At 43.3% G+C, this 13862-nt stretch overlaps 1 protein-coding gene across 1 annotated transcript in view; it reads right to left on the minus strand.

Moving 5' to 3' along the window:
- Positions 1-13862, minus strand: part of EEA1 (early endosome antigen 1) — a 764210-nt gene that overhangs the window by 357859 nt on the left and 392489 nt on the right. The window contains exon 21 of the mRNA XM_078674577.1: positions 2653-2847. Within this exon, the coding sequence (XP_078530703.1) occupies positions 2653-2847 (195 nt within the window). The remainder of the gene's footprint in view (positions 1-2652; positions 2848-13862) is intronic.

Genomic DNA, 13862 nt, shown 5'->3' on the forward strand with positions numbered 1-13862 from the left:
GGAAGTGATTATACTTATTCTCCACGTGGTATGGTTGCCCTAGCTCATTACCAGCATCAAAGTAATAGAACAAATCCCTACCAAATAAGGAATGCAATATGTGTGTTCTTCCTTGTAGAGGTAGTAAGTGGGGTTGGTGCCTCGACGGAAATAGAGTATGGCCTCAGATGGTGTTGCAGCGGTGCAGAGTGAGAGCATGTTGGGCACCCAGTCATCTAGTGTCAGTGGAGTCTGCATCTGCGCCAATGCCCAGGGAATCAGAATAGAGCGTGGCGCTAGAGGCGGAGTTGGTGCATTAGCAGGTGAAGACCCAGTGATGGATTCGGAGAGGCTAAATAACGCATAGGGCAGACCCAGGTTTGTGGGGCACGTAGGCACACCAGAGGAGTATGTAAGCATCTGAAAAGTCAGAGCACGGCCGTGTGGAACTCTCCCATCTGTATCTGTGTCGCAGATGGCTCCAGAAACTCTGACTGTGCAGGGACAAGTTGCGGAATGCGTTCGGAAATAAACCCACTTTGGGATCAAGATACAGAGGGATGGTGATGCCCTAACACCATCTTAGGAGGACGCGAGTGGCAGGACTGGGCAAAGTCTTATTTGGAATTTTTAAGTTCATTTCTATGACTTAACCGAAGATTTAGAACACAAGGGTGATCAACCTTGGGAACAACTCAAGCAATTTCTGGAATGGGAAAGGCACGACTGATTTGGACTGGTCAACCACAGAGTCTTCCAGTGCTTGGCAACAGAGTTTCACCACAGTCTCAAATGGCCCTTGTGTTTATTGATGCACAATCACTGCAAGAGTTAAAGTAGTAGCTCTACCCCAGGCAAACCTGATAAGGATCTGTCAGATATTTGTTTGCGCCAGTCCCTTTAGGGATTAAAACCTGTTGGCTTCAGAGGTGGCATTTCTCTGGTACACAAAGTTTTTTAGGTACATTTTCTCAAAGGTAGGTACGGATTCATGTCTGGTGACGCAGAAAGAAAGGAGTTGAGGACAGCGTGCGGGAGTGGTGCTTATATGGACCCAGCAAGTCATTTTCAGAGTTGAACGATGTCAGTGCAGAGCTGCACAGTGCTACCTACCGGCACGCAGAGGTACTGCTCAAAACGTTTATGAGTCGAGTCTGATACCTGGGTAATATTCAAAAGGGGAGAGATCTGTAGATCTAATTTTATATCAGAAGTACTTCTTTCAGAGAGATCCACAACATCTGCAGACACTCTTGTCAGCTGACTGAAAATCTGCTTGACCTTCCATCAAAGCTACTCAAATTTTAACTCATCTATGAGACGTCTACCTGATAGTGCGCACAGGCTTGTCAATGCTACTTGCACTAACACCCAAGGTGCAAACTCTTTTCTCAGCATGTAACATTTCTTAATCTCCCAATCTGGAAGGGACTGTTGCGGTTGGTGGAAGGAAACTTATCCCCACTGCTATCATCAGGAAGTCAAAAGAGTGACAATCTGAGAGAAAAACCGAATCAGGCTTTGGGTTCTTATAGGTGCCTCTGATACTGGGTAAATGATCATGGAAGAAGCAGGATACAGAAAAACAGGGTTACCTGATCTGATGGCCTCTTTGGGCAACCTAATGTTGAACTTAGTCAGGAAATCATTTAGAAGAGTGCAAACTGAGCACTGGCATTACTTCCTGGGTTCCTTGTCTGTCTCTTGGTGAACTTCAGCTGAATTTTTTTTAAATGAAAAAGCACATTCTTCTCTTGGCTTTGGCAAGCCAGGAAACTTTGAAACAAGCCACAGTGATAAGAGGAGGATGAAACAGCCTGGACGGCATCAATGAAAATCTTGGCGTTAAAAAAAGAAAAAAGGGTGTAGAACGAGAGCATAGTCAAGAGGAAGGCCTGGAGGGTTAGTTCTTGAAGATATTTTTATGGAGGTTTGTATGTTATACAGAATGCTGTATCTCTGCACCAACTTCAGATATTGTCTGCAAGCTACAATGTCACAATAAGGTAACCGGCAGTATAAGCATCTAGAATTTTCATCGTCGCCTGACATTATTACATCACACTGGGAGCAGTTTTTGAAGGAGCCAGTGCCTGAAAGATGATTTAACTCGAGGATTTAACTATACAAGTCCCTATTTTTATATGCTGTAAAATGTTCTGCTGACACCAACCTTCTTTACAAAGACAAACATAACTGCAGACAATGCAGTATCCCAACAGGATAAAAATGGGTACATTTGGTGACAAGAAACAACAGAAGGTGGTTCGAAACACCCTGCTATGACAGCAGACAAAACAAATTAGGTAAGCTGGGGGCTTGGTGCAGACCTTTCTGGCCTGAAGCAGACTTTACGAACTCTAGAAACAAAACAAAGGAACAATTACCATTTTCTCTTACGTGCTTTAGTTTTAAAGTGTTTTTCTTTGGTTAATCATTAAAAAGAATATGCCAAGAAGTGAAGGTAGAAAAAACAGGTTTACAAAAGAAAAATTGCAGTTCATATTTGTGGTCACCAATTATTCTGGTACTTATTCAAGGAAAGATCCCTTGAAAATCTGTGTTTTTCATGCTAAGTCAACCACTATATTTTGGTATTTAGATGCATGTGTGACATGCAACTATACATTTACACACCTTAAAAACAATACAAAGTATAGTTTAAGCTAGTACCTTCTGTGAAAGATTATTTTTTATCTCTTTGAGTACGGTTTCATGCTGCTTTCTTTCATGATCAGATGATTCTGTTAACTGCTTCAGTTTTGTTTGTAGTGCGTGTTCATTCTTCAGTTGTTCTTCCAATGATACTTGCAACTTCGCTATCTGGCCACTCATTGAATTAATCTCTGAATTCAACTGCTTTGAGTCCTACATTAAAAACAAGAACAAAAAAATAATTATTGCACTGAAAAGGATTCTTGCAAATTTTGCTTAATTGCAGTAAAGCTTTAGGGAAGGAAAGCCAATGCTCTAATTGTTCAAATATATGCCTTCCAGTTAGCCACACTGAGATGAATGATCCACGTATGTGAATCAACATTATATTGTATGCAAGACACACTCAAAATATATCCTTATAACAGGTTTACGCTAATCGCAACATTGTTTTCATTTGCATATTAATGTCTAACTTGCATTAGCAGCAACAATAACAATCTTGAATGTTACTTAACATACACTTTCTGCTGTTAAATGCTTCTGTCCATAATTCACAAATGTTAGTCTACGCCAGACCTGCTCTTAGTCTCACTTAACGAATCCCCCAAGTGACTACTTTGTTGATCTGCTGACATCAGACTGACTGCTTTGCTGTGAACACAGGATTCGAGTCACCTCTTTTGGACCAGGCTTCTAATGTTCTTGTGTAATATACAGAGGTAGAATGAGAACTAATAAGAGCCCTGAACAACATTGAAGAGCCTCCAGTTTGCTGCATCAACAATGGGAAATAAGTCAAAATCTGCCTCACAGCCCAAGAAGAATGGTGAAGGAAATTCTTCCAACTAATGCATTTTTTTTTACATAAATCAAGCCAAACACTGCTTTTTAACTTCAAGATCTGCCACTGTACCCAAGAAGCATTATTACTTTAAAACAGCAAAATCAATAAACAAGGCAACTGCTAAAAGAGCAATCTACCGCCTTCATGTTTCTTCCTTATCCAGAAATAACAAAACACCAAAAATAGGAAAAAAGATTCACCATCTCCAGTAGAAAAGAAGTAAAATGAAGAAGTGACCCAGGCAACAAGGTATTGTCATACTGAAATAATTTTTGTCTTGAGTAAATGACACAAAATGTAGGAAGTGGTCAATGAGAACAGAAATACAAAAAGTGGGACATTGTAAGCAGGAATGTTAACTTTATAGAAACAAAAAAAATTATGAGAATGGCCCTCAAAGAAAAAGCTGCAATAAGGGATCTCTTGCGGCTTGCTATGTAAACTGTACTTAATAACACTTATTGTGGCCCGATAAAGAAAACAGTAAGAAAAAAATCTGATATAAAGAAGCATTGGGCTATTGGACTCCACATGTACATATGAACATCCATTACAAGACATTCAAAGATACCTTTTCAAACAAGCCAAAATGCATAGCATTATCCCACTAAACACTGAAGTTCACTACCATTTCATTTAGTCATAAACTACCCATTACCACATCTCACCTAGTTCATAAAGAATTGTATTATATATATTTAAACCCCCCAGTGGGCTCCGCTGCTACATGCTTAGATTTAATCCTTTGTTGCCCTCCAGTGGGCCTTGAAGCTGACGCCAGTTCGAATTAATCTCTCCTGAAGTGGAGAGAGAGAGAGAGATTGCGAGAGAGAGAGAGATTGCGAGAGAGAGAGAGAGTGCGAGAGAGAGTGCGAGAGATTGCGAGAGAGAGAGAGTGCGAGAGAGATTGCGAGAGAGAGAGAGAGAGTGCGAGAAAGAGAGTGCGAGAGAGAGAGTGCGAGAGTGCGAGAGTGTGCGAGAGTGAGTGCGAGAGTGTGCGAGAGTGAGTGCGAGAGTGTGCGAGAGTGAGTGCGAGAGTGAGTGCGAGAGAGAGTGCGAGAGAGAGTGCGAGAGAGAGTGCGAGAGAGAGTGCGAGAGAGAGTGCGAGAGAGAGTGCGAGAGAGAGTGCGAGAGAGTGCGAGAGAGAGTGCGAGAGAGAGTGCGAGAGAGAGTGCGAGAGAGAGTGCGAGAGAGAGAGCGAGAGAGAGTGCGAGAGAGAGTGCGAGAGAGAGTGCGAGAGAGAGTGCGAGAGAGAGTGCGAGAGAGAGTGCGAGAGAGAGAGAGAGAGAGAGTGCGAGAGAGAGAGAGAGTGCGAGAGAGAGAGAGAGAGAGAGAGTGCGAGAGAGAGAGAGAGAGAGTGCGAGAGAGAGAGAGAGAGTGCGAGAGAGAGAGAGTGCAAGAGAGATTGCGAGAGAGAGAGCGAGTGCGAGAGAGATTGCGAGAGAGAGTGCGAGAGAGAGAGCGAGAGTGCGAGAGTGCGAGAGAGAGAGAGAGAGAGAAAGAGTGTGAGAGAGAGCGAGAGAGAGCGAGAGTGCGAGAGAGAGTGCGAGAGAGAGTGCGAGAGTGCGAGAGTGCGAGCGAGAGTGCGAGAGAGAGAGAGAGAGAAAGAGTGTGAGAGAGAGAGCGAGAGAGAGAGAGAGTGCGAGAGAGAGAGAGTGCGAGAGAGAGAGAGTGCGAGAGAGAGAGAGTGCGAGAGAGAGAGAGTGTGAGAGAGAGAGTGCGAGAGAGAGAGTGCGAGAGAGAGTGCGAGAGAGAGAGTGCGAGAGAGAGTGCGAGAGAGAGTGCGAGAGAGAGTGCGAGAGAGAGTGCGAGAGAGAGTGCGAGAGAGAGTGCGAGAGAGTGCGAGAGAGAGAGAGAGTGCGAGAGCGCGAGAGAGATTGCGAGAGAGATTGCGAGAGAGAGCGCGAGAGAGAGCGAGAGAGAGAGCGCGAGAGAGAGCGAGTGTGAGTGAGTGAGTGAGTGAGTGAGTGAGTGAGTGAGTGTGTGTGTGTGTGTGTGTGTGTGTGTGTGTGCGCGCGCATATATATAATTTTTTTTCTCACTGAAAAAACATAGGTTTCAGGGGTGTTATAGTTAGCTGGACATTTCACTTGTACAAAACCATTGAAATTCCTCTGTTATAGTTAGTTGTACTAACTGTAACTCTCGCGCCCGCAATCCACTGGTGATGATGTCACATATTAAATCATTCATGACATGGTCAGTGACATCCCTAATGACATAACTGATGACATCTCAAATGACATCACTGATGACAGGTGGTGTTCTTGGAGGGATAATTCTTTTGAGTCCTTCCATAAAAGCCTTTATGGCGGGCACTCTAAAAAGAGATGGATGTTGTCTATTTTGTAGGTATGAAGGTGCAGTCTGATAGACGTGTATGCTAAATCACATTTTTGAAGGTGTAATAGGTATCCTATGATGTGTTGAATAGACACATCTAAAGGATTGATGTGATTATTTTGACAGTATATCACAAACCGTTTCCACTTAGCTGCATAACAGCTGCAGCTCATATGCCTCGAACACATATTTCATGTGACAGACCCATAGGCCAAACGCTGCAGCTTCTACATACTTCAACACGCTCCACATACTCAGCAAGACCTTCAAAAAGACCACCCCACGAATCAAGGATGACCATCTCCCAAGCACTATTAATCACCAGCAGGCTGGACTACGGGAACACCCTCTATGCCGGAATCAACAAATCTCTACTCTACAAACTTCAGACTGTCCAAAACACCGCAGCCAAACTCATCCTCAGCATCCCACGACAAGACCACATTACTCAGCATAAACAAGCACTGCACTTGCTCCCTGTCGTAAAAACAGTGACCTTCAAGCTGCTCACACACACCTATAAAGCCCTCCACAACACCGGACTCTAATACCTCAATCTCCTTCTACACCCACAAAAGAAACCTCCACTCCGCTGACCAGGCCTTGCCCAAAATCCTCTGTATTCACATAAACAGACAAGAGGCACACCCTTCTCATACATCATGGCCAAGACCTGGAATGAACTCCCCCTCAGCATCAGATAAACCCCCACACTGAAAGGATTCAGGAAGACCATCACACCTGCCTTTTCGAATGACCAAAGCTGCACAAATCCACTCCACATACTCCCCCCAGCGCCTGGAAACCCTCACAGGTGAGTAGTGAGCTCTATACATCCCTAATTGATTAATGAATACGCCACCACAGTTTGTGTTTGAGTGTTATCAACAGGCCCTGCCATTGCTTTCGCTGTCTGTAACTCTTAAGGGTAGTGAATTGAGCAGTGCTACCTTCTTTAATATACACAGAATCTCTGAGATTGGTTTTGTTTGGCTTCACCTCTGAGAGCTACTTTCAGGGTGCTGGTGAGCTACCAGTAGCTCCCAAGCTACTAGTTGGAGATCCCTGGAATGTATAGTGAGTGGGGAATTGTAGTACTCAAGCATAAATGTAAAGGTTATTACAGCACTGCATGCATAATACATAGCACTTTGAATCACTCCATTCCCTAAAGCCTACCTCACTGCACGAGTACATGCTTACTGACTGATTACATTAATATAAGTAAAGACACTGGGTGAATTTTTAATTGGTTCACTTTTACTTTACTGAATGAATTACTACATGGTACCAAAAGAGTAATTTTGAAATTGCAACAGCACTCACACTGTGTTTGCTGGAGTATATAGATACTGACTGGGGAATTGTAGGCCTGAAGCACAAATGTGAAGGTGGTTACACCACTACATGCATAGGAGTTTGAAGCACTGCATACTCTAAAGCCTGGCTTACGGCAAGAGTGCATGTACTTATGTAACTGGAAACACATCAACCAACCAAATCAATCTCTCAATTTTGCCAAATGGACACTAATTCATAGTGTTATTCTACACAAATGACATTATCCCTTGCAGTGTATAAAGAAAGATATTAGATAAATAAATGTATTAAAATTCGGAGTAATGGAATTAAATGAATACTCGCATATAAAGTTTAATAGAGTACCTCTTGCATGGGATGCAGGGAAAATAGGGGTTTACGGTAATGAATATTAAAAATAGTTTTACAAAAAAGGGAAGTTACTAGAATAATAAGTCGGAAAAAAAGGGGAATGAATGTTAATACTCATTTTAAAAAGTAACCTATAAAAATGCTTTATTAAGAAAAATTAGTTTAAATAAAGCAGTTTAGAAATTATACGAAAGTTAAAAAGTATGGAAAGAGGCACGTTTACATAAACACGTGACACACAAACAGTGGAAATGAGAACACCTCTCAACTGAAAAACTTGATTTAGAGGTGGGAGGAGCAATAAATTGATCCCATAGAGTGTTAAGTAACCAAAAAGTATATAAACCACACCCGTGGGATGATTAGATTTGTTTCAGAAAATTAATACGGTTGAAGAAACTACGAGCAAGGTAATGATTCGGGGCTGGGGAAGCATCTTCAGAATATCTTTCATTTCCTCAGAGGGAACATATTGTTAATGTATACTTAAAAATACATTAAACATTATCTTCCTTCTAGAGGAGTGGGATGAATTTCGACGAAAGAAGGAAAGAATATCGAAGAGAGGTATTATCTGAATGGGTATATGTTTGATATTTTTAAAAAACAAAGCAAAAATATTTAAATGATTATAGAATGTGGTATGATTAAGTTTAAATGGAATATAATTACAAGAAATATAGGTTAATTAAGGAATTACTACGTGCAAAGTAATGATTAGCAGTGATGCCATTAACTTCAATGTATCTTTCATTTCCACAGAGCATATTGTTAATGTATATTTTAATTTACATATACATTTATGATCCTTCAACTGGAGTTGGATGACTTTTAACCGAGAATGCCATACACTAATAAATAATATTTTTTTTAGTATGCAAGTATTTCTTAATGATTAAAAAATGTACTATAAATAAACTATCAACGAAATACTTTGAAATAAAGGAAAATACGCTATATCTTCTAGAGTGAAAATGGGCTTAAAGTATTTATATTGAGTAGTGCTTTTCCCAATTTTCACTCTTGAAGAACAGGAGGATTATCTTCGCAAGCACTTTTTTTTGAGAAAAATAATATATTTGTGTCTTCAAATGTTAAGAATTCTTTCGATTTTTAAAAATGATTGTTAAATGTAATAATGACATGAAATGTATATAAAAAAAAAAGAGGAAGTAGTGAGGGCGAGTTTGTTGTAACACTTCTATTCTTCTTTATCTGAAAGTAAAAAAAAAGGCCAAACGTTTAAATAAAAATGGTGGGACAACACTTCTATAATGTAAACATAAGTAATGAGAGCTTATGATAAAATAAAAAAAGTGTGTTGCAACGCGTGATACCAATGAATGAAAAAAAGATTTTGCATTTCAACCTTGTGATGAATATAAAAGATTCAATAAAAATATATTTTCAAAAACTGCATTTTTCTTTTAAGGATGGTTTGAAGAATTATACATTTAATGAAAGGACAAACTGCCAGATTCATGAAAACCATAATCTGCGAATTCCAAATTGCGATTAATACCGAATCGCAATTTAGAATTCGCATAATGGGATTCATGTAAATCTGCAATAAAATATAGCGAATCGCATTCGGCCGCAAAAGCCGATCGCGATTATCCTGAAATCGCAGAAAAATCGCAAAAACGGTCAAATTCCGTGTTGAAATTGCGATCTCGCTAGCGAGATCGCAAAAACGGGAAGTCGCATTTCGAGCACTGTGATGACATCACAACCAGGAAGCAGGCAGTTCCCTCCCTCATTCAGAATACTGAGGCAGAATTGGAAGCAGCACTGCTCAGAGCTCCACTCCAACCCCCTCCAGTTTTTGCATTTGGATACTGCAGGCTGCAGCTATGTCACAGGAAGCACCAGGGCCCAGTGACACAGGGAGAAAGCGCAAAATGAAATTCTCCGAACAGGAGCTGGAACATCTCATCGATGGAGTCTGTAAAGACCATGATAGATTCTTCGGCACGGACTCCAGGAGGGTGCCAGAGGCCGAGAAACGGCGACTGTGGTTGGGCATCCGCGCGAAAGTGAACTCTGTTGGGAGTCACACAGAGATCAATTGACAAACTCAAAAAGAGGTGGTACGACCTCCGAGGTCGTGCCAAGGAGAGGGTGGCTGAGAGGCTGGGTGAGCGCCTTGCAACAGGAGGGGGAGAGCCTACAGTCCCTCCCAACACCCCATTGGAGGATTGTGTTGAGGACACATTGCAACCTGAGGCATGCGTCGGGGTAACCCGCCTGGACTCATCCCGATTCACCCAAGACAGCCAAGGTAAGTGCCATGCGACTGCGACCCTGTCCCCTAACAATGGCCATGACCCTATAGCTACTCATAATAAACCCCAGTCATGCAGCCCATGCACACCAGAATATCCCTATAGCATTGTGGGACATGTAGTCTGACCACAAAGTAAAAAAAGTCCCATGCAGCCAGACATGTCCTAATGTACTCAATGCAACAGCCAGTCAGGGAATGGTAGCCAGCATGCATGTAGCAACCTCACATGTCAAAGATACATGCAATTAATCAACGTCCACTTTCCATCACAGGTGGCGCTGATAACACCAGCAGCGAAAGTGAGGGGCTGCAAATTGATGAAACACAAGAGGATCCTGAGGGTGAGGAAGATACATCCACACAACCAGCTCCATCTGGCCAAGCAGCAGTGCCAGCAGGCATACCACCACCTGCAACGCCAGCTACAACAGGCGCACCACCATCGTCGGCTGTGAGACCCATGCCAGTGGCATCGGCAATACCAGCAGCTGCAAGACCAGCGCCACAACGCACACCTACTGTGCCCACCCAGCCCAGCAGGCAGGCAGGTCAGGGAGCGGCGCCAAAATACATCACGCACCGGCAGGAGGGGGATGACTGTGCGTGTGCCAGGGCTCTCAATAGAGTACCGCATGCTGCGCGTGCACCAATTACAGGCACAACACCTTGCAGCTATACACCTGCAGCTGCACAATACAGGCAGGAATGTTGCCCATCTGTCCGACCAGATGGACCGGATGACCACAGCTATGGAGGAAAACACTGCAGCCATGGTTAGGCAGCGAAACCTCTGCCGCCGCCGCCACCTCCTCCTCACACGCCTCACGGCGTACACGCTCTCCAATTATGTAATTGGCAACGCCACTTCCCAGCTGGCCTGTAGGTCTCTGGCCATGCAACTCCAGAAGGTCCAATGCTGTCAGGACGTGGCACGGGCACTCGAGCAGGTAACCACTGCTGTTCAGGCTCTGCAGCCAAATGGCCATGGCCATGCAGGAGGGGATGACAAGTGAGGGGACATCTAGTCACAGCAGCCTGTCTTCGTCACAGGTTAGTGTTCCACGCCGCAGCAGCAGGCCCACTGCGGCATCACGTGCTCAGCCGGAGGAAGAGCCCGAGAGGAGACTGGGAGCCGCGCGCCGGAGGCGCCAATGACATTAATGTTCATAGGGCAGGGACATGCTGCTGACATAAGCATGCCCACTACAAAATCTCGAGTAGTATGACGCAATACTCCTCAAATGTTACCGTTTGAAAAAATGCCATATTATTGTGCAACCAACAATAATATTTATTCAATAATAGTACATCAGACTCATGTCATTATTTCCAGTGTCATGCATGAGTGAAGTGTTGGGTGAGGGGAGTGGGTGCACTAGAAACAGTTCATTGTGATTTGGTTGCGCCGTCTGTGTCCTTCAGCAGGATTTTCCCCGTGTGCATGACGCGCATGTTGTGGTAAATAAATAATTAATTACCGGTTCTATTTTTTAATACAGTGAATGAAACAGATAGCTCAATAAATAAGAGTCAGGATTCGAGGTATCTTGAGTCTACAGGCTTTAATCAGGCATAAAGGACAGGAACAGGACAGCCTGCAATAGTACGGGATGGCAGCTGCCAGGGAAGGGACAAGGGAAACTGGGTAACTTTTTGTAACAGTTCATAGTATATATATCAAAACAATTGCATTACATTCAATACAGTAGGCGTAGCAATAGGCGTGACTCGTAGCAGTCGCGAAAGATAAGGGCAAAATGATGTAACAAGAAGGCGTGTACAGGGCGTATACATAGACATGTGATGTAAACGTAACAGAAGTGTCATAAACGGGGCGGAAACATGGAGGGGGCTACCTGAGCAGCTGGGACCTCTAACCTAGTGGTGCGCGCAAACGGGCAATGACGTGTTACCAGGGAGAACTGGGGGCTATGACTTCTGCGCTAGAAGAGGAGACTAAAGTCTGGAGTGTCAGAGCGACATGTACCTAAGGCATATCTGGTATCTGGTGTTTGGAGTACATATTGATAGAATCCAAAAGTTATCAGGGCAAAGGCTACTAGACATTAGGACTGATGCATGCATAATTCTACATGTATTGCGTGTACGAGGAATATTCTATGAATATTAATACAGTATTTCTCTTACATGGAGACATAAAGGCTAGACCATGACGGAAACTATTGATGCGATGCAGTAGCTTAGGAATGCAGAGAAGGAGGGCTGGACTGATAACTAGAAACATAACATACTCTTGGCAGACTGGGAGGCAGAGCCAGGCCGGGCCGGGCACTGCGAGGCATGAAGTAAGCGAAGGGTCAGGGATGCAGGTGGGGGCTGTATCGCTCCTCGGAGAGGGTTCAGGAGACAGGAGCTGAATCTGGTGTCCGGGCCCTTTTGAGGCCTAGAAACGGGGACAATTCAATGAGTTAACGTGCACACCGTAAAATGTGGCAACGTAGGTTTACATAAGCCTAATATTCGTTGTTTTCACGAGGACTGGAAACTGGCATACTAGAGATGGACACAACTGTAATTGCGTCTTTAATCGATCAGAGGGGTATACATGCATATCGATCATGCACATATAGCATAATATGGGGAACACGTAGGCACATATAACATGGCAAAATTTACTTTTCCACATTCCCTCCTTGTGCCCTACGTTTCCATCAGGAAACATCAATATTCATGATACCATCTATCATTTCATATAGCATCATTTGCTCGTCTCGATTTGTCTTGGAACGGGATTTAGGACTAGGAATACAAGAGGTAGCGCACATGCCGCAAATTGCAGGGCCACATTGTATACAGAGGCAGCAACTGAATATGATCATTACTGCAATACCTAGGAATGACAATACTTTCCATCCCCAGGCAGATATAATACTCCAGAGCCAACCGGACCATGTCCAGGTGCCTGGATTCTGGTGTAACTGATGGGCAATTTTATGAAGTCTGGTTATAGCTGAATAAACAGACGGCGCGTTATTAGGAATGAAAATGCAGCAACTAGATCCGATGACTCTACATGCTCCTCCTCTATCGGCCAGGATGACGGCCAGGATGACGTCAAGAACGAGACGATTTTGGAGCACGACAAATCTCATAGCAGATTGCTCTTCAGTTAAGTTAACTAGAGCAGAAGTAGTCTCATTCACTACAGCTTCAAGGGTTCTGGTTAACCTACGTATTAACTTACTATTCTGGATAGGTCCTATAAAGAAAAAGAAACCTTTGTTGAAGTCTTGATACTGTTCTAGAGTAGTTTCAGTTTGATCGACAATTGGGGACTCGATCTCCCTTCTAGGTCTGACGTGTACTAGATGTGTGTTTCTGTGATAATCGGATGGGGCTAGAAAAACTGGTGGCAGTAGGAAGGCAATGTAACATGTTCCATCCCAATCGAGGGGCAGACGAACATATGCGGTCTGACCACAAACAAAATAAGAATGACGTGAGGCCTTGAAAATAGATTTCCCACTGTCACTATACTTGACAGTAGTAGTACAATCACTATGTCCTACATGTGCGGAACCATGTTTTCTGACACATAATTCGCCTTTGACTGGTAGTACTGAAATAGCAGGCAAATCTGGAGTAGTATCAGACTGAACATTCAGGACCATAAAATTCGAAGAATAATTACCTAAATCATATACTTCATTTTCTAGATCTAACCCTGTTCTATGGGAGAGACCCTGCTTGTCTGGAAAACATGTTCTATTCAGAAGGGACATATCATTGGAGGATGACGTTAACGTGGACCATGCTCCACACGAACCATTATGTGAAAACGGATAAGGAAAGAGTGGCAGAACTCCCTTCGGTGTCTGGAAAGGGGGGAGTCGACCACACACCCAACAATTAGTGGCATTGCTGGTCTGGTGTGAATAGTGTAACATTCGAATGAATGTGTTATTGCGCATAGCAAGACGATAGGATAGCTCGTGAGGAGGCAGATCACTAAATGTGTGCTCTATTGTAGCATTAGAAAACATATGTACATGTGAAATTGGAAAACATAAATGTAAAGCATAACTTGTGCAGGTAACCATAAGACTCAAAAATAACAAG

The sequence above is a fragment of the Lissotriton helveticus genome, chromosome 1_1 (genome assembly GCF_964261635.1).
Source record: "Lissotriton helveticus chromosome 1_1, aLisHel1.1, whole genome shotgun sequence".
Classification (NCBI taxonomy): domain Eukaryota; kingdom Metazoa; phylum Chordata; class Amphibia; order Caudata; family Salamandridae; genus Lissotriton; species Lissotriton helveticus.